Source organism: Pelophylax lessonae (genome assembly GCF_965119305.1).
Source record: "Pelophylax lessonae genome assembly, chromosome: 7".
Taxonomy (NCBI): domain Eukaryota; kingdom Metazoa; phylum Chordata; class Amphibia; order Anura; family Ranidae; genus Pelophylax; species Pelophylax lessonae.
The window spans coordinates 73,714,591-73,741,154 of NC_138774.1; the positions used below are offsets into that span (position 1 = coordinate 73,714,591).

At 45.1% G+C, this 26,564-nt stretch overlaps 2 protein-coding genes across 2 annotated transcripts in view; one reads left to right on the plus strand and one right to left on the minus strand.

The window, feature by feature from the left end:
• Window positions 1-23,937, minus strand: part of EXOSC5 (exosome component 5) — a 41,602-nt gene extending 17,665 nt beyond the window's left edge. The window contains exons 1-3 of the mRNA XM_082263762.1: window positions 23,800-23,937; window positions 15,323-15,436; window positions 6,057-6,178 (exon numbers count right to left, since the gene is read on the minus strand). Of these exons, the coding sequence (XP_082119888.1) occupies window positions 6,057-6,178; window positions 15,323-15,436; window positions 23,800-23,887 (324 nt within the window). The 5' untranslated portion in view covers window positions 23,888-23,937. The remainder of the gene's footprint in view (window positions 1-6,056; window positions 6,179-15,322; window positions 15,437-23,799) is intronic.
• A 109-nt stretch (window positions 23,938-24,046) lies between these two features.
• The window catches only part of BCKDHA (branched chain keto acid dehydrogenase E1 subunit alpha), a 32,160-nt gene continuing 29,642 nt past the window's right edge, over window positions 24,047-26,564 (plus strand). The window contains exon 1 of the mRNA XM_082263761.1: window positions 24,047-24,172. Within this exon, the coding sequence (XP_082119887.1) occupies window positions 24,104-24,172 (69 nt within the window). The 5' untranslated portion in view covers window positions 24,047-24,103. The remainder of the gene's footprint in view (window positions 24,173-26,564) is intronic.

Genomic DNA, 26,564 nt, shown 5'->3' on the forward strand with positions numbered 1-26,564 from the left:
AGTATTTGTTTTATTTTCAGGGGGAGACTGAAAAACTTTAAAAGTGTAGTTAACCACTTAAGCCCCGGAGGATTTGGCTGCTAAAGGACCAGGGGTTTTTTTGCGATTTTTTACTGCGCGACTTTAACGGACAATTGCGCGGTCGTGCGACGCTGTACCTAAACGAATTTGACGTCCTTTTTTTCCCACAAACAGAGCTTTCTTTTGGTGGTATTTGATCACCTGTGCGATTTTTTGATCACGCGCTATAAACAAAAAAAGAGCGTAAATTTTGCAAAAATAACAATATTTTTCACATTTTTTTATATGAAATTCCCCCAAAAAAAAAGTAAAAATCAAAATTTTTTAACATTTTTCGGCCAATTTGTTTTATGCTACCTATGTTTGGTAAAAAAAAAAAAAATCGCAAAAAGCGTATTTTGATTGGTTTGCGCAAAAGTTATCGCGTTTACTAACAAAGGGAAAGATTTTTGTCATTTTTGGTGTTTTTTTTTTTAACGCGTAATGGCGGCGATCTGCGATTTTTTTTTCGGTACTGCGACATTGCGGCGGACAGATCGGACCCTTGACTGACATTTTTGACACTTTTGGGGGTACCAGTGACATTACTGCAGTAATCAGTGCTATACATATGCACTGTTACTGCAAAAATGACACTGGCAGGGAAGGGGTTAACTTTATTGGACAGGGAGGGGTTAAGTGTGTCCTAGGGGCGTGCTTTCTACTGTGTAGGGACATTCCTATTGGTGTAAAAGCAAAGATCAACCGTTCTACATAGTAGAACGGTCAGATCTCCACTTTTACACAGGGAGAACTGACAGGCAGCTTGTTTACACAAGCTGCTCTGTCTTTCTCCCTTCACAGGAGCGATCGCAGTGTGACTGGCGGACATCGAGTCCGCCGGACACACGCACTGACTTGCCTGTGAACGAGCCTCGGCGGGCGCGCGCCCGCCCGCGATAGGCTCGCAAGTCAGTGACAGGCGAGTGACGTACCGATACGTCACTCTGCCTGGCCGGGGCTGACCGCCGCAGTATATAGTCGTGCGGCGGTCGGCAACCGGTTAAAGGCAAAAGTTTCCCCCCCCCCCCATTTTGGATGGAGTAAGGGAGGGTTATAGCCCATCAGTTTTTTTTTTTTTTTTTTGCCATCTTGTGTCACACTGGGGAGAATTCCCTTTACTTCCCCTCCATAGCCAAAATAGGAAATGAGAGGAAATCCCTAGTAAAATGAGGGAATCCTGCTGTGTCACCCAGTCAGCAGATTTAGTGTCCCCATTAATGTTCTGATATCAATCCAAACTGGGATTGTCTTTCACTTTCAATGAGAATGGTTTCACAACGGGTGTCAGAGAGCCGGAACGGATCGCAACACTTTACAATTACTTAGCCATACTATCCCCCACCCCCGTTTTTTTTTTTTAACCCCCCCCCCCTCTCTTGATTCCTTCCTCACCCTAACTTTATACATGCCCAAAATGACGCACCACCAAGAGTTTGATATCCTCTCTACAGACTTCGCTAACAGAGACCATAATGTACTGGAGAGCGCACTATACTCTAACTCACTGTCCCACCACTCCGTACCGCACTTTCACTCCCGTGCAGAAGGGCTCGGTTTGGTTATGTTCTATTTTGTTGTGCTTTGTCATGATATTTCACACACACACCTCTCGAATCAGAGAAAGGTACTATTGGGCATACTGTTGTTTTGTTATACTGTATTTGACCCTTCTCTTTATTCTTTTTTGTAATGTTTTAATATTTCAATAAAATATTTTTGGGGAAAAAAAAAAAAAAAGAGAGAGAATGGTAAAAACAGGACAAATAGAGAGGGTGAATCTGCATAACAGGGGCACAGACGGCAAAAAAAAACCTGGCAGGGGTTCTAATTATTGATCGACCGATATTTTTTTACCGCCAATACCGATACTTTGGTCATCGGATATCGGTATCGGCCGATATTTTCGGACATTAAAAATGTTTTTTTTTTTTTTTTTAATGTCTACAGGTACTCTTTTGGAGGGATCTGGGGGTCCAAAAGACCCCAAACCCCTCCTCTGCACTTAAAAGCATTCAAAACGCCAAGTTTGGCTGTTTTGAATGCTGTAAGTTTTTTAACTTTGGCGACGCCAGTACCCGAAAGTGATGCATGTCATGACATCACTTCCCGGATACTCGGCGGCGCCGTATTTAAAGAAATGGAGACCCGGTCAGAAGGTAGGATTCCAGGGTCTCCCGGTGGGACAGGAGACCCGGGCGAGCCGCGGAAGGCGGCGGGATGGTGGGGGGGGGGGGGACGTCCCCTCCCTCTCCTTGGAATGACAGCTGACCATCGGCTATGGACGCCGGTACCAGGGTGATGCCTCTAGCTGCAGGCATCACCCCGGTACAGCACTTTCCTGAAATATCGGCAATAATCGGTAAATCAAAATGCCGATTCCAATATATAGGGGAAAGTGCATATCGGCCCCCAATATATCGGTGTTGCCGATAATCGGTCGATCACTAGTTCTAATCCCTCTCCACTCTATCCAAAACTAAAAAAGAAAAAAAAAAAAAAAAGTCTTGCCTTTAGGCTACACTTTAAGCGTTTTAGGGTTTATCAAACTAAAATAATGGGGCACAGATTAGCAGTTTTCCACGGAGAGTCATGACACGATTTACACAGAAGTGCATATTCAGAAGGCTGAGCTATAAGCTGGGCAAGGCAGAGATTCTGCGCCACACCCCGGGGAGGATGTCAGCTGGCTCGATCATTAAAACATTTGCACCATGTGCATGCAGCAGAGAAGGATTTGTAAAATGGTACAACCAAAAAAAAAAAAAAAGCAGGAGTAGTCAACCTATATTGATAAGGGTTCATTTAGATGTGCAGCCATTGTTGCCGATCCTCTGAAAAGGGGTCTGTGGTGGATCCCTTTTCAGAGGCTCAGGGGTGATATGTTGCCTCCTCAATGCCATTGTTCACCACAGAGAGCCCACACGCATTACACGCAGTTGCAGCACAGTCCCATTCACTTGAATGGGTCATGTTTGGCAGTGGTAATGCCTGCCGAACGCAACCTGTAGAATACAACTTACCGCCCTACAACTATGGCAGTGTGTGCCAACATGGCCGTGTTAACTTGCAGCATGGCAGTCGGAGGGCAGGTTTCGGGTTTAATACTGCTTTAGGAAATATAAAAAAAATGTATAACCACTTGCTGACCCTGGCTTTTTCAAACATTTATTTAAAAATGTGTATTTTTTGCAAGAAAATTACTTAGAACCCCCAAATATTCTCTAATTTTTTTTTTAGCAGAGACCCTAGAGAATAAAATGGCGATCGTTGCATTATTTTATGTCACACTGTATTTGCACAGCGGTCTTTCAAAACACAATTTTTTGGGGAGAAATACACTTTGACCACTTCTGGACCGGAAGGTTTTACCCCCTTAATGACCAAGCCATTTTTTGCGATATGGCACTGCGTTACTTTAACTGACAACTGCACAGCCGTGCGACGCTGTATCCAAATAAAATTAATGTCCTTTTTTCCCCACAAATAGAGCTTTCTTTTGGTTGCATTTTATCACCTGTGCAATTTTAATTTTTTTGCGCAACAAAAAAAGAGGGACAATTCTGAAAAGTAAAAAAAAAACAATGTTTATTTCCTGCTATAGAACATTCCCAATAATAAAAAAAAAAAAAAAAAAAAAAAAAAATTACAAAATAAAATGTTTTCATCATTTTAGGCCAATATGTATTCTGCTACATATTTTTGGTAAAAAAAATCCTAATAAGTGTATATTGATTGGTTTGCGCAAAAGATATCACGTCTGCAAACTAGGGGAAAGATTTATGTTTTTTTTTTTACCAGGAATGGCAGCGATTAGCGAATTTTAGCAGGACTGCGACATTGCGGCGGACAGATCGGACACCTCACATTTTTTACACTTTTGGGGGGACCAATGACATTACTACAGTAATCAGTGTTAAAAATATGCATGGTTACTAATGACACTGGCAGGGAAGGGGTTAACACCAGGGGTGATTAAAGGGTTAAATGTGTCCCTAGGGGGTGCTTTCTAACTGTGTGGGGGGGGGGGTGGAATTGCTGGAAAAACACAGAGACCTGTGTTCCTAAATAGGAGGAACACAGGATCCCTGTGTTCATTACTGACAGAACAGCGGTCTGCCATGTTTACAACAGCAGACCGCCATTCTGTCTCCAGGGGGAGCGATTGCGGGTGCCGTACCCGCTGATTGTTTCCCCCAGCGCCCCCACTAGCTGTCCTGCGAAAAGACGTATAGGTATGTCGTTTCGCCGGACAGAGCCGACCTGCCGCAGTATAAGTACGGTGGCTGGTCTGCAAATGGTTCATTAAAAAAAACAGTAAAGTTAGCCCATTTTTTTTGTATAGTGTAAAAAAGATGATGTTACGCCCAGTAAATAGATACCTAACATGTCATGCTTTAAAATTGCGCACACTCATGGAATGGCGACCAACTACGGTACTTAAAAATCTCCATAGGCGACACTTTAAACATTTTTACAAGTTACCTGTTTAGAGTTACAGAGCAGGTCTAACACTAGAATTATTGCTCTTGCGCTAACAATAGCAGTGATACCTCAAAAAAAAAAAAACAGGATTTCTCATTTACCTTTAAAAAGGGGGAAAAAAAAAAGTCATTTTGACTAAGATAAAAGAAAATCCTGTTAATCTGCCTGAGAATCGGAACTGAGGTCGGAGGTCACATCGGTCCTCCAAAGGCATAGAGACAAGTGGGGGCTATCCTGCCCTCACTGGCCTTCCTGCCCAGGCATCAGAGGGGTCAGATTGGCTTTGAGATGACTGGGAAGTGGCGGGGAGGGGGGGGCACCTCTCCAGCTGCCTATAAAAGAGATCACGTTGAATGCGCCAATGGGACCACTCTTATCTGACCTGACCCGATACAGAGGCTTTGGCAGCAGCCATAACCCCAGTATTTACTGTCAAAGTAATGACATATATTTACACTTAGTTCAGTAAGTGGTTAAAAAAGAAGCAAAGCGCTGCTTTTTTTTCCCTGACCTACAAAAGTAAAGGCATAATGTGCTCGCATACTAGCACATAATGTACAAATTACCTGCAAACGAAGCCCTCGTCACCGCTGGATGCCGCATCCATCTTCACCGGTCTTCCTTACGGGTCCGCGGACTCTGGCTGTGTGACTGGCCGGAGCCGCGCGACATCAGTCCTGCGCATGCGCGCGGGAGCCGCCTTTCACGGCACAGAGCTCTGAAGAAATGGCACGGCTGGCCGTTCCTTCAGAGCGCATGCGCCAACGTCGTCATCAGCTACATATACAGTCAGTGCACGTTCAGGAGATATTTACAGTACCTATAGGTAACCCTGATTATAGACTTACCTATAGGCACAAACTATAGATGGAAGTTTACTTCCACTTAAAAAAATAAAAATAAAAGCTAGTCTAGGTTCACTTACCTATGTGCAATACTTTTAATACAAATCCCAGGTATCAAGAATATATCAACCAAACATTTTCTGCGTTTAACCTATATGGAGCTGAAATAATAATCCAAAATGTTTAACGGTAACCCAAGTGAAGTTTCTGCATTGAACATATTGCCAAGCTCCTATTACAGCATTCGCAGTCCCACTTACTGCCCGGAGTGGCAGAGGAGAAGAAGTAAGATTCTAATAAAATATTTTAGGCTAACAATTGAATGCTGAATCTCAGAATATGTCCATTGCTGCTCTTGATTATTCTCTCTAAGTTGATGACCTCAGGGACTGGTAAATCTTCACAATCTTTCTGCACTGTATCAATAAATTGCTAAAAATAAATCGAGACAAACGAGGAACTGGCAGCAGGAGGAAGAAGGTTCACCGACAGTGGAAGACATTAAAAAGAATAAAACATTGTGTGAATAACAAGGGGAGATGGACTAATAAGTAATTGAAAATACTGCAGACGCTCCATGTAAGTCTTTAGGGAGGGAAAGTGTGCCCTCTAGTGGCTGGAAACAGAAATAATGGCTCACACAAAGCCAGCATATTCAAAGGATACAGAACCGGCATCATTTATAATCTGTAGTACAACAGTGATCGATGTTCGGGGGTGCAGGGTGCCTAGAATTACAGACTCGCATGTCTCTCGAATCAACTGCTCCTGATTCTTCTCTTGTATTGCTGATTTGGAAACAAAATGAAAAAGTTAGAAAAAGTATATTAGTAGAGTATTACCATGTTATCCTTCTTATATACATTATCAGGTGTATATTCCTCAAAGTGGAAGAAAAACTAGGGATGCACCGATCCGATATTCGGATCGGATATCGGCGCTGATATGGCCATTATAGCTGGATCGGGGGATCGGTAACATTGACCGATCCACTGGCCGATCCGGTTTTTGCTAACGGCTCAGCCATCCCTTACTTGGTGCAGTAGTAGTATGGGATGGGAGCCACTACTTCCTGTATAGTCCCGGCTCACAGGCAGAGTGATATCAGATGCACTCCGCCTGTGAATGGAGGAGCCGTACACATGAAGCAGCGGCTTTGCTCTGTACTGAAGCCGCTTGCTTTGTGTGTAGCTCCGGATCGGTTCCGGTATCGGTGATTTCACAATGCCAGTTATCGGTATCGGTCCGAAAAAGTCAGATCGGTGTATTCCTAAACAAAATGTCCTGCAAAAATGCTGTGGACTACAAACACCTCCAAACAGTACTACTCATTTCCATCACAAATACAAAAGGACGTTATTTAAAAGAGATTTACTTTAGAGGAGCTCTATGGTCACAGCAAACACTTCCATTTTTTAACATCAGCATTGTAATAATGCAAACAATAGTTATTTTTCACAATCCAATATTCATAAATCAGCTACAACTTTATGGCCACCCACTTAATATTGAGTAGGTCCCCTTATTGCCATGAAGGCATGGAGGCCACTAGACCTCTGAGGTTGGGTTCACTCTATTGCGAATTGGATGTGGGTTTCCCCGCATCCAATGTACATGTCAGGAGCCTGTGACCAGCTCTCAATGGGATGGCTGCAGGGTTGTTTGCAAAGGATTCCTGTGCGTCTTTCTGGTCCGTTTCAGGTCAGAATTCAGCCAAAATTTCCGGCCGAATTTGGACCTGAAAAGGTGAACAGGAACGCACAGCACCTCCTGCTGTGAGCCGCTCTGCACGGAGCTGTGAACCCAGCCTGAAGGTATACTGTGGTATCTGACACCAAGCCATCAGTAGCAGGTCTTTAAAGTCCTGTAATTTGTGAGGTGAGGCCTCCAAGGATTGGATTTGTTTTTCCAGTATATCACACAAATGCTCGACTGGATTGAGATCTGAAAAATTTGGAGGCCAAGTCAACACCTTAAAATTGTTGTTGTGTTCCCCAATCCATTCTTGAACCATTTTTGCAGTGCGTCATGGTGCCAAAGGAGGCCACTGCCATCAATTAAATCCTTTTCCAAGAAGGAGTACTCTTGGTCACCAACAATGTTTGGTAGGTGGTAGGTGTCAAAGTAACATCCATACGAACGGCAGGACCCAAGGCTTCCCAAGCAGCACATTGCCCAAGGCATCACAATTCCTCCCCCAGCTTGCCTTTTTCCCATTCTGGTGCCATTTTTTCCCCAGGAAAAGTGATGCACATGCACCTGGCCATCCACATGATGTAAAAGAAAACGTGATTAATCAGACGACCTTCTACCAGTGCTTCGTGGTGCAGCTCTGATGTTCCCGTGCTCATTGTAAGCACTAATGCCTGTGAACACGAGTCAGCATGGACACCCTTACCGGTCTGCGATTATTGCAGCCCCATTCACAACAAACCGTGTTGCCCATTTTTTTGGCTTTCAACACATCAACTTCAAGAACAACATTTTTACCTGCTGTCTATTATATCCCACCATCTTTCAGATACCATAGTAACAAATGCTAATTATGTTATTCACTTTACCTGTCAGTGGTCAGAAAGTTATGGCTCATTTAAGCTTACTTGAAAAATCTTTTTTCATGTTGTGAATTCTGCCTCTTTATGGTCATCTCTTTCCACAGCTACCTGGATTTCCTGCATGCTTTGCAGTTTTTTCCCCAATTTCTATGGACTTCATATCCCATGGTACCTTGCTGCCTGCAAGCAGCGATTCCTGTAATTACTCCTCCCCCTGAAACTCCTGCTCTCAGCATTTCTGTAGCTCACCGGGACCCATCCCTGCACCTTCCTTATGGTCAATAAGGGCTCTAGTCAAACCTATGAGCCAATAGTGAGGCACAGGAGGTAAGCTCCGGGCTCTCAACTACAGATACCATCCGACATTTGCAAAATAGAGCATCCAAAGTGTGTGACCAACCATGAGGCCTCTCTGGTCCTTGGTATAAGGACTGATGACAGAATGCAAAGGGACTGTCTGTCGGCCCACTGGTACTCATGTTCCCTGCACTCATCTGCTGTTCCATTACCCCACTGAAGCGCCGAGTACTAACCCTGAATGAATTATGTACTGGATCTTACAAAGGTTTGGGACACTATTCAGGCCTGGCGGACCACTCAAACCCAAGCACTGCATGCTGGGAGGAGGTCATATACAGTGCATATAAAAAGTCTACACACCCCTGTTAAAAATGTCAGGTTTCTGTGATGTACAAAAATGAGACAAAGATAAATGATTTTAGAACTTTTTCTACCTTTAATGTGACCTGTAAACTGTACAACTCAATTGAAAAACATACTGAAATCTTTTTTTTTTTTGGGGGGGGGGGGGGGGGGGAATATAAAAAAATAAAATAATAAAAAACTGAAATAATGTGGTTGCATAACTCTCATAACTGGGGATATAGCTGTGCTCAGAATTAAGCAATCACATTCAAACTCATGTTAAATAGGAGTCAGTACAAACCTGCCATAGTTTAAAGTGCCTCTGAATAACCCCAAATAAAGTACAGCTGTTCTAGTAGGTCTTTCCTGACATAGATGGGCACCTTAAAGACCACAACATACAGGGGTATACAATGTACAGTTAACAGCAAACACACACACACATCATAGGTTGAACTGTATGGACTGATGTCTTTTTTCAACCTCACTAACTATGTAACAATGTAATTTTCTTAGTTGCATCCTACAGCAAAATCCATGGTCCGCAGAGAGCTTCCAAAGCATCAGAGGGATCTCATTGGTAAAAGGTATCAGTCAGGAGAAGTGTACAAAAGAATTTCTGAGGCATTAGATATACCATGGAACACAGTGAGGACAGACATTATCAGATGGAGAAAATATGGCCCAACAGTGATATTACCAAGAGCTGGACGTCCCTTCAAAATTGATGAAAAGACGAGAAGAAAACTGGTCAGAGAGGCTACCAAGAGGCCTACAGCCACATTAAAGTGGCTGAAGGAATAGCTGGCAAGTACTGGCTGTGTGGTATAGGTGACAACAATCTCCTTAATTCGTCATATGTCTGGGCTATGGGGGAGAGTGGCAAGACAGAAGCCTTTTCTTACAAAGAAAAACATTCAAAGCCGGCTATATTTTGCAAAAAAACACCTAAAGTCTCCCAAAAGCATGTGGGAAAATGTGTTCTGGTCTGATGAAACCAAGGTTGAACTTTTTGGCCATAATTCCAAAATACATGTTTGGCGCAAAAACAACACTGCACATCACCAAAAGAACACCATACCCACAGTGAAGCATGGTGGTGGTGGCAGCATCATGCTTTGGGGCCATTTTTCTTCAGCTGGAAAAGGGGCCTTAGTCAAGGTAGAGGGAATTATAAACAGTTCTAAATACCAGTCAATATTGGCACAAAACCTTCGAGCTTCTGCTAGAAAACTGAACATGAAGAGAAACTTCAATTTTTCAGCATGACGACCCAAAGCATACATCCAAATCAACAAATGAATGGCTTTACCAGAAGATGATTACATTTTTGGTATGGCCCAACAGAACCCAGACCTGAATCTGATTGAAAATCTGTGGGGTGATCTGAAGAGGGCTGTGCATAGGAGATGTCCTCGCAATCTGACAGATTTGGAGTGTTTTTGCAATGAAGAGTGAGCAAATATTGCCAAGTCAGGCTGGGCCATGCTGATAGATTCATACCCAAGAAGACTGAATGCTGTAATAAAATCAAAAGGTGCTTCTTTATTACTTTAAGGGTGTGCACACTTATGCAACCATATTATTTTATTTTTATTTTTTTTCCCTCCACCTAATAGATTTCAGCTTGTTGTTCAACTGAGTTGTACAGTTTATAGGTCACATTAAAGGTGGAAAAAGTACTGAAATGATTTATCTTGACCTACCTATTTATATTTAGCTACATTACCAACCTTGCCTCCAAATATCACCCAAACCGTCCTCTCCAGACCTTACTACTCTCAAGCTCCCTTGTTTCCTCCTCCCATGCTCATCTCCAGGATTTCTTCAGGGCCTCTCCCATTCTCTGGAACTCTCTACCACAACCTGTACGGCTATCTCTTACTCTAGCTGCTTTCAGGCGAGCCCTGAAAACTCATCTCTTCGAGGAAGCTTTTCACACCACCAACTAATCTTCCATCAGCTCATTCCCTACTGTTACAACCTCTTGTAACACCTGCCCCACCCCATTAGATTGTAAGCTCTTCTGAGCAGGGCCCTATTAATCCTCTTGTATTTTATTGTATTGTATATGTACTGTCTCCCTCTAATATTGTAAAGCACTGCATAAATGGCTGGCGCTATATAAATCCTGAATAATAATAATTATAATCTTTGTCTCATTTTTTTACATCACAGAAACCTAATATTTTAAACAGGGGTGTGTAGATTTTTTATATCCACTGTGCTGTTCCATACCCAGAAGTCACAGTAATTTTACAAGGGCTCAGACCAAGCATCAAAGTGTCAGTTAAAGCGGAGTTCCAGCCATTTACTCACCTGTCCAACGGTCCAGCGATGCGGCCGCCGGAAGCCTCGATCCTCTCCCTCGGCGCCGGCATCACTGCTGTGGGCACCCGGCTGTTACAGTTTGCGGCTTCACAGCCGGGTACCCACTGCGCATGCGCGAGTCGCGCTGCGCGCCGTGATTGGCCGGCAATCTTCTGGGACCTCTGACGTGCCCCAGAAGATTGCAGGGAGGGAGGGGGAGAGGAGAACTTCCGCTCAGGGCGCCGCGGCGCTCCGAGCGGAAGTGGGAGCGGGTACCTGTCAAAACTAGGTACCCGCTCCCAACCCCAAAAAATGACATGCCAAATGTGGCATGTCGGGGGGTCAGGACTCCCTAAAGCGGAAGTTCCACTTTTGGGTGGAACTCCGCTTTAAGCAAATGGAAGGGGAGTATAGGTGGGTCAAGGGTGAGCCTTTAAGTAACTGTCACTTTGCCCTGACTAGGCAATGAAAGATCTGCATAAGTACAGACAGTGCAACATGTCTGCTAATAATGATACCAGCCAGATAAGCTTCCTCTGCGCCTCTCACTAAACCTGTTCTATTTTGCTACTAGGACCCGAATTTCCCAAACCTAAAGTGGAACTAAACCCTTTTATCCTTTTCAGGGAAGCGGTCATCTTGGCCTCTGTTTGATTTGCAACTGCCGTGTGATCAGTTTGGTTGAGAGCACAAGCAAATGTGACAGTTAACATTCCTGGCATGCCGGAAATATAACTGTCTTTTGAAACCATTAGGCCCCCTTCACACCTGAGCGATATTCAGCTTAGAAAACGCTCAGCTCTGAAGCTCCAAAACGCCCAACAAGCAAAATTCTTAATAATTGCAATGGCCCCTGTTCACATATGAGAGTTCTGTCACCTGAAGCAAAATGCGTGAAGCTCAAAAAAGGAGTTCTTTTTGGCAAATTACAAGCGTTTTTGGCCCCGTAGACTTTAGAAGAAATACCTGACTTGAGCAGAAAAACGCTTGTAAGACGCTCAAATAGCAACTCTCCACCCCTAATTTCCTCTCCCTCTCCTCCCCTTGTGCTTTCTATTGGCTAAACAAAAACAACTTATGTATATTTAGGCCAAAATGTATTTAGCTGCATGTCTTTGACAAAAAATTCTCAATGAGTGTATTTTTAACCGCTTTAAGACTGGAAGATTTTACCCCATTCCTGACCAGGCCATATTTTGCAAAATGGCACTGCGTTAATTTAACGGACAATTGCGTGGTCGTGCGACGCTGTACCTAAATTGACGTCCTTTTTTTCCCCACAAATAGAGCTTTCTTTTGGTGGTATTTGATCACCTGTGCGATTTTTACTTTTTGCGCTATAAACAAAAAAAAGAGCGACAATTTTGAAAAAATAACATAATTTTTCACATTTTTTTAATATGAAATTCCCCCCCCCCCCCCCCAAAAGTGTAAAAATCTAAATTTTTTTAAATTTTAGGCCAATTTGTTTTACTGCTACATACTTTTGGTAAAAAAATTGCAATAAGCGTATTTTGATTGGTTTGCGCAAAAGTTATTGCGTTTACTAAGGGAAAGATTGTCATTTTTGGTGTTTTTTTTTTTTTTAACGAGTAATGGTGGCGATCTGCAATTTTTTTTGCGGGACTGCGACATTGCGGCGGACAGATCGGACCCTTGACTGACATTTTTGACACTTTTGGGGGTACCAGTGACATTACTACAGTAATCAGTGCTATAAATATGCACTGTTACTGTAAAAATGACACTGGCAGGGAAGGGGTTAATTTTTATTGGAGAGGGAGGGGTTAATGTATGCCTGGTGCTTACTGACGTGTGTGGGGGGGGGAGGTGACTGAGTGACACAGGGACAGATCGCAGGTTGAGCTATGCTGAACTCTGCAATCTGACCCTGCCTGTCACTTAGGAGATCCGCCCGCTTTGTTTACACAAGCGGGCGGATCTCCACAATAGATCCCTGACGATCGGGGAAGAGCAGCGGTGATCACCGTCGCTCCTCCCCTGGCCCGACTCCCGCTGTAACTGAACACAGCGGGAGCGAGCCTCCGGCGGCGCGCGTGCCGCCGAGAGAGGGGAATGTCTGGTGACGTAGGTCTACGTCGCCAGACAATAACGAGCCACTGTGCCGCAGTAGCAGCCCAGTGAACAGTGTTAAAGTGGTTAAGTAAAGGTAACAAGATGCATTTTTTGGTGGCAGCTCCTACAGCAGGTAAGACTTTACATTTAAATTTGGGTACAAGATCACTGTAAATGGACCTTGTCACTGTAGTTTTTTCTTTTTTGGGGGGGGGGGGGGTAATAACAGTACAGTAGGAATGGTAATATGTACCTCACCTATAGCCCCCAATGCTTCTCTGTTCCTGAAAAATTGCAGCTTGAAGTCAAATTAGAGATTAACGCTACTGCGAGTGTTGACCTCCTTGGTTGCCTGCAGCCCCCTCATGGATTCCTTCTGCTGACCTTCATATCACTACAAGATACAGTGGTGGTCAGTGCTGCATCTTGGCCTAGGCCAACAAGGCCCAGGCCTAGGGCGGCACTTTGCAGGGGGGCAGCAAAAAAGCTGCACCCCGCACAAAAAAAAAAAAAAAGGGCCTCCTCCTGGCTCCTGTACGAAAAGGGTCCCCGCCGGCTTGCGCTAAACTTTTAGTATAGCGACAGTTTTATGGGGTGAATTGGGCCAGAGAGCATGGTCCTGGAGGCAAATAAGTCTGGCACCCACATAAAGCGGTCACACTGCTACCTGCCGGTATGGTGAGAACAGACTGCAGGCCGCTGACCACACTTAATACAACTGGCCCTACGGCCCCCAATGCTAGTAAGTGTGGCACTGAAGCCTAATGCTCCGCCTACCCTCCTCCGCCCCCAGGTATGGCGGGCTTCATGTCAATAATATAATTTAGTTTCTTTAAACATCCTTGTCCTTGAGCGAGCATATTGAATTGCATCATATACAAATAAGACTTTTAATTGTATATGATGGCAATAATATTTTGGACCTGCTCACCTGATATGTACTATTGCAATATGTCACTGGGTTAGTAAGATTACTCTAATCTTATAAGATATTTGGGCTTGCGTTTGCTGCCACTGATTATTTCACTTATTTGTATAATGACTATGGACGTCCTATTTATTATACAAATAAGTGAAATATTCCGATAATTACAATCAGTGGCAGCAAACAAAAGTCCAAATATCTTAGGCTGCACTAATGGGCACTGATAGGCTGCACTGGTGGCCACTGATGGGGCTGTACTGATAGCCACTGATGAGGCTATACTGATATGCTGCACTGATGAGGCTGCACTGATGGACAGTAATGAGGCGGCACTGATGGGCACTGATGAGGCTGAACTTATGGGAACTGATAAGGATATGCTGATGGTCACTCTTACACTGTGGTTGTGGTCTGTGGTTTACAGACGACAGAACGGGTCAGAAACAGGCAGGGGTATGGCCTTTACAGGAAGGGGTGGGTCATATTTAAATTAGGGGGTGCACAAGTTTAGTCAGGCCTAGGGCAACACAAAACCTAAATACACCACTGGTGGTGGTATAAGGGTCAAAAAGAGGTTTTCAGAGTAGTGGGAAACTGAGGAGATCAACACTCCCAGAAGTGTAAGTTTTCAGAAGAGCTCCATTGAATGGAGCGATAATGGATGGCAGGAGAGTTAAGGTTTTCTCTCTTACCAGTATAGCTTGCCTTGAAAACGTTGCTTTAGTGACAGGGTCACTTTAGGGATAGTAGGGCCGGCCATACACAATTTGGATCCTGCTGAGCTGGCCCAGATTTGAATCATGTATGGGTAGGCTGAATGTACCAAGTTGATGGATTGATAAACTCGGGTGCACCATCCTGCCGGATTCCTTTAGTTATCGATGAAGGCTGCTATAGCCGCTGGCAATAAACAAGGTCTTCTCCCAGCAGGGGCGGCTTCCCCCACCAGGAGAAGACAATGGCTCAGCAGGAGGGATTCCCCTGTTAGCACTGTCTGTGTTGATGGGGGGGAATCGTGGGAGTTTCTTTCCTGCAACCACAAAATTTGCACCGTGTAATGTCTGCTCAAGCAAGACCATGAAAACACCGTACTGTACCCCTGTGACTAGCAAATGTAAAAAGCTGGCCACAAACTGGTTGAACGAACAAAAAACAGATTCCTTCTTCCACATTATACAGTGTGGATGGACGAATCTTCTGCTATTGTATTTTGACAGCTGGTCCTGCTGGCCTTCAAATTACCCAAACAGTCAGCGGCTACATCTGATTGAAAGCAGCTGATTTTTGAGCGACAATTTTCTATCTCATTTCAGTTTTCAATGAAGAGATGTCAAGTGGGAGGAGGCCAGACAAAAATGAAGATAAAGATACAGGCAAAAAAAAAACAAATGGATATGTTCAGGAAAAAAATGAGGACTTACCAGGTAAACCCACCTTGGGTCTAACAATCACCTCGATGGTGGATTTATCGTGCAACTCTCTGCTGATTTTAATTTCTGCTGGTCCATAGACTCCAGCCAGGACTGAGGTATCTCCTGCAAAATAAATAAATGAATGAATATGACATTATATTGTGTATGATCTCTGTATTGATGATCGACCGATATCGGTTTTTCGTTGCCGATACCAATATTTTGCACCGATATTTGCGTACATTTTTTTTTTTTTTTTTATTCGACAGGTACTCTCTGCACTTAAAAGCATTAAAAACGCCAAGTTTGTCTGTTTTGAATGCTGTCATTTTTTAAATCTGGCGCCGAGTACCCGGAAGTGATGTCATGACATCACTTCCGGGTTTTTGCATGGAGACCCAATCAGAGCCGAATGTGGCTATGATCGGGTCTTCGGCGGCCTACAGGCTGGTTGCCCGGGTCTCCAGGTGGGACGGGAGACCCGTGCGAGCCGTGGAAGGCGGCAGGAGGGGGGAAACACGTCCCCTCCCACTCCTTGTAATGACAGCCGAGCGGCTTCTCAGCCGCATCAATTGTCATTACAAGACAGCCGACCGTCTGCTATGGACGCCGGTACAGGGGTGATGCCTCTAGCTGCAGGCAACACTCAGGTACAGCACTTTCCCGAAATATTGGTAATATCGGTCACCTTGGTGGCCAATTCCGATATATCGGGGAAAGTGCAGATCTGTCCTCGATCTATCTGCTTTGCCAATAATCGGTCGATCCCTACTCTGTACCCTCACCAGCCGTATCCACATTGCCCAGTGCCAACAATACAGAACAGCAATGATTTTAAAGTGGAACTTCGCGGGGCCATCCCTCCGTCCATTGGGGCTGTCGTGGTGAGGCCTAGCGTGGGGCTATAACCTGCTCACGCTCACTGGCCAGACTGGGAGACCTTAATATATCCAGTCCGAAACCCAGTCCAGCTGTTGATTGCCGTTCTCTCAGGAACATAACTAGCTAAAAAGTTTAAATTTTAAACAAAGGTTCCCTTTAAAATAAAAAAACAAGCTAAGACTGAAGTCCCAGCCGGGAACTAGGTCCTACTCCTAAACTAGGCAGAAACAAACTGAATCCTACCTATTGCAGAGTGTGTGGGGTTATGCCTTCAGGGACTGCCCCATAGGGTGGTGAAGTTATTTCCTACCTAGTGTCCTACTCCTGTAGAGGGCAGCATAACCCAATGGTTAAGAAGAATATGGATCTGCGTCTGTCAATGAATGATAGAGAAACATTGATTATTTCTAATCCTCATGCTGCTAACATTACTGAATAGATAGGAAAGTATATAATATTTACTTGTCTTACACTTCCGGTTTTTTTTTTACATTTCAGTTACTTCCTAGTTTCTTGCCTAAGAAAAGGATGTCATACATCCCAGGAGTCTTCAGGGGGAGGAGAGGAAAGGTTTTCTAAGCTAAGCACACTCTCCTACATGCATGCTTGAGCTAAGGGCAGATGGATTTCAGGAAGTAAATGCTACATGAATAATTAGCCCTTACTCAAGATGGCCACGACCAGAAATGCTAGGGGGTGTTTTTCACAGTGATTTCTCAACAAAATAAAGCATGGAGACACGGATGGATGGGGGAGTTTGCTATGAATATTAAAAATGAACTAAATAGTGTTTTTGGTTTGTGGTGCTCAGATGCAGTGTAGATCCACTTTAACAAAAGCTTACATGCTAAACAAAAAATCTTCCTGTAATTTATAATATTTTACTTTTTAGATTTATAAATAGGACCAACCTACAAACATATACGACTCATTTTCAGAAACTGGAAGAGATGGTAAAAAGCTGATTCGTTGATCTCCTGAAGCAGACACACACATTCATTTGTCTATGCTCCACAAGCTTTCTAGAATAGAGCTATGCTCACAGCTGCCCATAACAGTAAGGCTGGTCTGTTTTGTAAGTACACTTACATTTTGCAAATACCTGTTGATCCCGCCAGCAGAATTAACTTAACTTTCTATCAAAAATCTTTATTCCTTATGCTGCTAGCCTTAACATAGAAACATAGAACATAGAAACATAGAATGTGCCGGCAGATAAGAACCATTTGGCCCATCTAGTCTGCCCAATATATCTGAATCCTATGAATAGTCCCTGGCCCTATCTTATATGAAGGATAGCCTTATGCCTATCCCATGCATGCTTAAACTCCTTCACTGTATTTGCAGCTACCACTTCTGCAGGAAGGTTATTCCATGCATCCACTACTCTCTCAGTAAAGTAATACTTCCTCATATTACTTTTAAACCTTTGCCCCTCTAATTTAAAACTGTGTCCTCTTGTGGTAGTTTTTCTTCTTTTAAATATGCTCTCCTCCTTTACCGAGTTGATTCCCTTTAGGTATTTAAAAGTTTCAATCATATCCCCTCTGTCTCTTCTTTCTTCCAAGCTATACATGTTAAGGTCCTTTAACCTTTCCTGGTAAGTTTTTTCCTGCAATCCATGTACTAGTTTAGTAGCTCTTCTCTGAACTCTCTCTAGAGTATCTATATCCTTCTGGAGATATGGCCTCCAGTACTGCGCACAATACTCCAAGTGAGGTCTCACCAGTGTTCTGTACAGCGGCATAAGCACTTCTCTCTTTCTACTGCTTATACCTCTCCCTATACATCCAAGCATTCTGCTGGCATTTCGTGCTGCTCTATTACATTGTCTTCCCACCTTTAAGTCTTCTGAAATAATTACTCCTAAATCCCTTTCCTCAGATAGTGAGGTCAGGACTGTGTCAAATATTCTATATTCTGCCCTTGGGTTTTTACGCCCCAGGTGCATTATCTTGCACTTATCCACATTAAATTTCAGTTGCCAGAGTTAGTATTGCTAGAGCCTTAGTATTGCGTCCTGGTTTATGGCCTTGGCCAAAATGATGTCATACATCCCAGGAGTCTTCATGGGCATTTTTTTTTTCTTTTATCTGGAGGAGGAGCTTTCTCAGCTACACACACCCTTCTGTCTGCATGCCTGAGCTAAGGGCAGATGAATCTCAGGAAATAAATGCTACATTATTCATCTGCCCTTATTCAAGATGGCTGCAATTAGAAATGCTAGGGTGGTGTTTTAACCGCTTGCCGACCGTCGCACGACTATTTACGTTGGCAGTCAGCCCCTCACAGGCAAATCGACGTAGGGTTACGTCGCTAGCCTGTGAGGCTCTGGGGAGCGAGCGCGCACCACCGGAGGCGCTGTCACGGACCCCCCCCCCCCGCGCACGTGTGCCCGGCGGATCCAATGTCCGCCGGGCACTCGCGATCGTCCAGTAAACCGGAAGAAAGGCAGGCGGCTAATGTAAACGAAGCTGCCTGTCATTCTCTCCTGTGTAAGAATGGAGATCACACAGTTCTACTATGTAAGACTGTTGATCTCTGTTCTTGCACTAGTAGCCACAGCCAATCACAGTAAAAAGCACGCCCCTAGGGACACACTTAACCCCTCCCTCTCCAATAAAGTTAACTCCTTCACTGCCAGTGTCATTTTTACAGTAACAGTGCATATGTATAGCACTGATTACTGTAGTAATGTCACTGGTACCCCCAAAAGTGTCAAAAATGTCAGTCAAGGGTCCAATCTGTCCGCCGCAATTTTGCTGTCCCGCAAAAAAAAAAAAAAAAAAAAAAAAAACGCAGATCGCCACCATTACTCGTTAAAAAAAAAAAAAAATTACAAAAATCTTTACCTTAGTTAGTAAACGCAATAACTTTTGCGCAAACCAATCAAAATGCGCTTTTTGCGATTTTTTTTACCAAATATATGTAGCAGAAAACAAATTGGCCTAAAATGTTAAAAAAATTTAGATTTTTACATTTTTTTGGGGGGGAATTTCATATAAAAAAATATTGTTATTTTTGCAAAATTGACGCTCTTTTTTTGTTTATTGCGCATGATAAAAAAAAAAAAAAAAAAAAAAAAAAAATCGCACAGGTGATCAAATACCACCAAAAAAAAATCTCTGTTTGTGGGGAAAAAAAAAAGACGTCAAATTAGTTTAGGTACAGCGTCACACGAACGCGCAATTGTCCGTTAAAGTCACGCAGTGCCGAATCGCAAAATAGGCCCTGGTCAGGAAGGAGGTAAAATCTTCCGGGGCTTAAGTGGTTAAAAAATGATTTCTCTACAAAATGAAAAAAATCGAGACATGGATGGATGTTTGCTTTTGACAAATTGATTGGCGTTTTCAGTGTGCGGTGCTCAGATACAGTTTAGTCCTGCTTTAATAGGGTGACCATGCTCATTTTATGCATTAAAATCATCGCAGCTTTGTCATGGCACCTTAAAGTATAACGGCAAAACTTTTTTTTTACGTTTTGGATAAAGTGGAGAGGAATTAAGATGGCTGTCAAAATCTTTTGCTGTCTGGGCCCCCGCTAGGGAGATTCACCCTCTCTATTTGTTCTGTTTACCATTATCATTGAAAGTAAAAGTAAATTCAAAATTTTCGGTTGTCCCCAGAAAAGTAATAGAGGGGAAATCTTCCAACTGGGGCACTAGGTTCTGGTGACCTGGGGTTCCCCAAAGAATTCCCTTAGTTTCCAGGGATTTCTTTCACTTCCTGTTTCTCTGTAGAACAGGAAGTGAAGGTAAATCTTCGAAATGGGACTTAGATGGTGAAAAAAAAAATCTGACAGGGATTATAATTCTCCCTTACTCTATCCAAAATGAAAAAAAATAAAAAATACTTTAACTGCTGCTTAGATGTTGGTATCACAGATTGCCACATCAGTGAACAGCCACATCTTAGCTTCACCCACAGCCCATTAGAATGACAGAACTATGCACTATCTGCAAGGGCTTAGGCAAGCCATAGACAATTACATTGAAAGGAAAGAAAATGGCTTGGTTCAGAGTGTGATGATGGGGAAATCACTCCCAGAGTTATTGTGTTCTGCCAGCAGGGAGCCTTCCCATCAAGCAGAACATAATGATTACTGCTAGCTGCTCTAGCCGCCGGCAGTAACCGCATGTATCGATGAATTGACTTGGGTACAACCAGCCTGACCATGGATGAATCGAATTGTGGCCAGTCCCTGCTAAACCAGCTGAGATTTGATCCATCTATAGCCGACTTTAAGGAAATTATGGTAAAGCCCCCCAAATCCTTCACACCTACTTGATCATTGTCTAGCAGGGTACAGGAGAACAGCTTCCCAGCTGCATTAACCATTAAAAAAGAAGTACATTACATTTTTTATGGGACATTTAACATGCAAACTTTAACTTGTAGCTCTCTCCTAGGAAGATGCTAGAAGAGTATAGTTTTTGTGTCTTTCTGGAAGAATTGTCAGGTAAATTTATAGTGCTCTCTGTCTATGAGGGAGCAGGGTCCATTGGTAGGGCCTGCTCATGGTGCTCAGGAGCAGCTAAGCTTGTCTGAATGTTTCCCACTGATCCAATAGGGAGGCATATTGGACAGTGGGAGGAAACCTGACAAATGAGGGCACCGGCATTGTAACAGCCCTGGTGATTGGAAGAGTAAAGTGCCTCGGTGCATGCTGGGTGACTGTATAAATGCCAAGGGCACATGTGTTTGGGGTCTTCAGCAGGAGAGAGGGTTCCCGGAGAGAGGGGGTGACTGCCCCCTCCTCTGCAGAAGCTTTTTTACCTTCATGCATTCCATAAAAAAACCTTCTGTGTGCTGCTCCACCCACAGCCCCCTATAATACTCATCCAATCCAGCGATGTGCATGGCAGCCTCGGCTGTCCCAAGACTCACTCTCCTCATTTCCTTAGACAGCAACGGGAGCCATTGGCTGCCACTGCTGTAAATCACAGCCAGCGAGCCAATGAGAAGAAAGTAGGGCCAAGCCGCAGCTCTGAGCATTTTATGGACACATAAAAAAGGGCTCAGGCGAGAGCATGCACCAGTACCCTCATGGCAAGTGGCTTGCTATTGTGGGCACTGGTCAAAGGGGGGAGGAGCTAGGAGCAGTGGTGGGGGACCAGAGAAGAGGAGGATCTGGGCTACTCTGTTCAAAACCAATTGTACAGAGGATGTAAGTATATGTTATATAAAAAAAAAAAAAACACCTTTAAGATCACATTAACGCTTCCTTTTACTTGCACTCTATGATGAGCTGCCCACAAGCAGCTCTCTATAAATTTTCGGCAATACTGGGAATGACGTCACCCAGGCCTGGCCAACGAAAACAGCCAAAGATACCGGTACCCAGAATAAGACCAGGCAGAAGTGTAAGCAGCCAATGAGGGAGCTACAGGATACCACAGTGCTGGATTAACCACTTGTCAACCACACTATAGCCGAATAATGCCTACAGTGCGGCCTGACAGTTTTGGGGGGCATCATATGACATCCTCCCGTGATCGTGCTCACCGTGATCACTGTGTCTTCGGGACACAGCTAATCACAGATCAGGGTAAAGAGTCAATCAGCATCTCTTTACCACATGATCAGCTGTGTACAATCACAGCTGATCACCATGAAAACACAAGCCGATTATCACCATTCTTTTCCTCATGCTGTTAGCGTGAGAAGAGGAGAGCCAATAACTGACTTGTGTGAAAAGGACATCAGCACTGATTATCAGCGCAGTCCCCACAGTGCCACCTCATCATTGCCCACCGGTGCTGTCTCATCAGTGGAAGTGTTTAACCGCTTGCCGACCGCCGCACGACTATTTACTGCGGCGGTCAGCCCCTCACAGGCAGAGCGACATAGTACTACGTCGCTAGCCTGTGAGGGTCTAGGGAGTGAGCGCACGCTCCCGCGCGGTCACGGACCCCCCCAACCCCCGAGGTTCGCCGGTCACTCGGCGATCGTCGGTGCAGAGGGAGAAAGGCAGGCGGCTAATGTAAACAAGCCTCCTGTCATTCTCCCCTGTGTATGAATGATGATCATACGGTTCTACTATGTAGGACCGATGATCACTGTTCATACACCTCAAGCCACAGCCAATCACAGTTAGAATCATGCCCCTAGGGACACACATAGCCCCTCCCTCTCAAAAAAAAGTTAACCCCTTCACTGCCAGTGTAATTTTACAGTAACAGTGCATTTGTATAGCACGGATTACTGTAGTAATGTCACTGGTAACCCCAAAAGTGTCAAAAATGTCAGTCAAGGGTCCGATCTGTCCGCCGCCATTACGCGTTAAAAAAAAAAACAACAAAAATTACAAAAATCTCTCCCTTTGTTAGTAAACGCGATAACTTTTGCGCACACCAATCAAAATACACTATTTGCGATTTTTTTTTACCAAACATAGGTAGCATAAAACAAATTGGCCGAAAATGTTAAAAAAATTTTGATTTTTACATTTTTTTGGGGGGGGGGGGAATTTCATATAAAAAAATGTGAAAAATATTGTTATTTTTGCAAAATTGTCGCTCTTTTTTTGTTTATAGCGCATGATCAAAAAAAAAAAAAAAAAAAAAAAAAAAAAAAAAAAAAATCGCACAGGTGATCAAATACCACCAAAAGAAAGCTCTGTTTGTGGGAAAAAAAAGGATGTCAAATTCGTTTAGGTACAGCATCGCCCGACCGCGCAATTGTCCGTTAAAGTCACGCAGTGCCGAATCGCAAAATAGGCCCTGGTCAGGAAGGGGGTAAAATCTTCAGGGGCTTAAGTGGTTAAAGAGGAGTTCCAGTCTCCTGTGAAAAAATAAAAGTCCGCATCTACAAAAACTGTAGCTGTTGGCTTTTAAAAAAACAGCCACTTGCCTATCCCAGATCCATCGATGTACTCATCCCAGTCGCTTTCACCCGATGTCTTTTCTTGGCGCCAGCATCTTCACTATGGGTAACCGTTTGTGACAGCTTGCATCTTCACAGTCGGGTGCTCACTGTGCATGGACGAGCAGTGCTGTGCATCGTGAATGGTGGATGTAGTCTTCTGGGACCTGTCACATGTCCGAGAAGACTGCAGGGGGGGGGGGGGGGGAGAAAAGGAAATGGGAGCGGGTACCTGTCAAAATGGGGTACCCGCTTCCCAAGCCTCTCCTCAAAAGTGCCAATCCTTCAAGAGGAGTGGTGGATGAGTCCATAAAGTGGAATTTCCCCTTTTGGGTGGAGCTCCGCTTCAAAGAGAAGAATAGTTCAGCTCTAACTCTGCAGTGGGTATGTCAGATTTCTTCAGAGAGACCACTGCTTCCACACAGAAAGCAAAGCTACTTCTCTGCAGCATGCTGACAGGGGAAAGGCCTTTCTACTCAGGCTGGGGCTGCTTTCTAAAGAAAAAAACCTTAAAACCTTGATTTTTATTTTTTTTGTGTTTTTAAAGCACCAAAAATATTTATCTGCTTTAATCTGAAGAGTAAATGGGGCTTTAATGTGAATAGGGTGTGATTATACAGATCTATGTAAAAAGCCTAGGCATCTACGAGAGACTGGGGTCCACAATATGGGTGTTTTGGTCCTCCCTGCTGTGACCCGGTCAGTGGGGACACCATGCACACTCCTCTCACAAGCCATTACCCTGCATGAAGTTAGCGGAGCCATCCGGCCGGCTCAGCAGGCTCTGCTCACAACCAATCTCCCGCAGACTCGATTCTGCCGCCTCCATCCTTCTCCTGACTACACGTGTAAGGCACTTCCGGGGTCCTCATCCCGCCCCGGGCTGCCCGTCTTCTGCCTGACCGGAGGAATAGTGAAATAAACCCTCCCTGGAGCACCTAGATGTGTGCGGGGAGTCTCTCTGTGCTGAGCTCGGAGCAAAAATGTCTATGTGGAGTCGGGGTCCTAAATGAGAGCGGGCGGGTCCGGGGCAGTCTGAGGAAAGATGGCGGCGCTGAGGGCACTGCTGAGGATACGGGCTCCGGCTGGATGGAGGGGGATGGTGGGCAGGCAGGTGAGAAGGTCTGGCCATGGCCTGTATGTGGGGTAGGGGTGTATAGAATGAAGACATTGGAGGGGGTCTGTATGTAGGGGTGACCATCCAGGCTCCTGTACTGCTCCCTCCATGGAGTGCATTGTATGGGGACATTGGGCCAGCTTGGCACGGTACATCAATTCCATATATCTGAGGGGAAGCTGTCAATCATTGCAGTAGTTGGTGCAACTACAGAGATAGCCGCTGTCTTCTGTGTCCTGTGCTGAGCGAGCGACCTCCCCCTGGGGTCGCTATGCAGCAGCACTGTAGTAGCACCAACACTGTCTTCTGGGCCCCCATGCCAAGCCAGACAACCCCATGGGGTCACTATGCAGCAGGAATCACTGTAGTAGCACCAATGCTGTCTTCTGGGCCCCCATGCCAAGCCAGCCACCACCTGGGATCACTATGCAGCAAGAATCACTGTAGTAGCACCAACGCTGCCTTTTGGGCCCCCACGTAAAACCAGCCACCCCCTGGGGTCACAATGCAGCAGGATACACCGTAGCAGTGCCAACGCTGTCTTCTGGGCCCCCACGCCAAGCCAGACAACCCCATGGGGTCACTATGCAGCAGGAATCACTGTAGTAGCACCAATGCTGTCTTCTGGGCCTCCAAGCCAGCCACCCCCTGGGGTCACTATGCAGCAGGAATCCCTGAAGTAGCACCAACTCTGTCTTCTGGGCCCCCATGCCAAGCCAGCCACCCCCATGGGGTCACTATGCAGCAGGAATCACTGTAGTAGCACCAATGCTGTCTTCTGGGCCCCCATGCCAAGCCAGCCACCACCTGGGGTCACTATGCAGCAAGAATCACTGTAGTAGCACCAACGCTGCCTTTTGGGCCCCCACGTAAAACCAGCCACCCCCTGGGGTCACAATGCAGCAGGATACACCGTAGCAGTGCCAACGCTGTCTTCTGGGCCCCCAAGCCAGCCATCCCCTGGGGTCACTATGCAGCAGGAATCACTGTAGTAGCACTGACGCTGTCTTCTGGGCCCCCATGCCAAGCCAGCCACCACCTGGGGTCACTATGCAGCAAGAATCACTGTAGTAGCACCAACGCTGCCTTTTGGGCCCCCACGTAAAACCAGCCACCCCCTGGGGTCACAATGCAGCAGGATACACCGTAGCAGTGCCAACGCTGTCTTCTGGGCCCCCAAGCCAGCCATCCCCTGGGGTCACTATGCAGCAGGAATCACTGTAGTAGCACTGACGCTGTCTTTTGGGCCCCAACGTCAAGCCAGCCACCCCCTGGGGTCACTATGCAGCAGGAATCACTGTAGTAGTGCCAACGCTGTTTCCTGGGCCTCCACTCCTTCAAGCCAGCCACCCCCTGGGGTCACTGCAGCAGGATACACTGTAGCAGCGCCAACGCTGTCTTCTGGGCCCCCACGCCAACCAGCTACCTCCTGGGGTCACTAGGCAGAAGGACAGCCGCTTGGCACAGGACCTGGAAGACAGCTGACTACTGCAACATCCACTTCCCCTCAGTACAACCTCCATTCACAGAGCACCTTGTATCTCTCTCAATAAATGCAAGACATTCTCTGATTGGATGAGGTGGAGATCGTGACATCACCACCCCACCTGCTCCAATTAGAGAACCCCCTTATGTTCATTGAGAATAGGGATGAGCTCAGAACACAAGTCCAAACCCCACCTGTGCTATCCTACTAAGAAACTGTCAAAGTAGACATCCAATCATAGGCGGTGGAGGCATTCTCCGCAGCGGCACATATACAAGAGGTGTGTAAACGTGCGTCTGCGGGGTGGGGGATGTCTCTGCTGCCTATGATTGGATGACAACTTTGACAGCTTTTTGGCAGGATAGTTCAAGCAGGGTTTGGACTTCAAATATGTATGAGCTCATCCCTATTCTGAGCGAATATAAAGGGTTCTTTGATTGGACCAGGTGGGGTAGTGATGTCTCCACCTCATCCAATCAGAGAATGCTGTTTATTCATTGAGAAAGATGCAAGGTGTTCTGTGAATAGCAGCAGTAACCCCCTGTGATCAGTGTGCAGTGGGGCAACCGCTAGTCACGGCACCTGGAGGACAGCAGCCATCATAGTGGTAGACTACTATAGCGATTCTCTGTTTTCACAGCAGTCCCCAAGTGGACCAGTGTAAGCCCTCGTTCACATTGAATGTGGCTTTGAAATCAGTGCAGCTTTGAAGACATCTGTGTGGCTTCATGCAAGTCACATCTGAAATAGCCAAAAGTAGAGCAGAAACTACTTTTTCAAATCGATGCCGCATCGCAAAGTCGGCGCCGCACTGATTTGAACAGCGCCATTGCCGACAATCGGGTTCGACTTGTCATGCGATCTGACCTGTCAAATCGCATGACAAGTCACTCCAATGTGAAC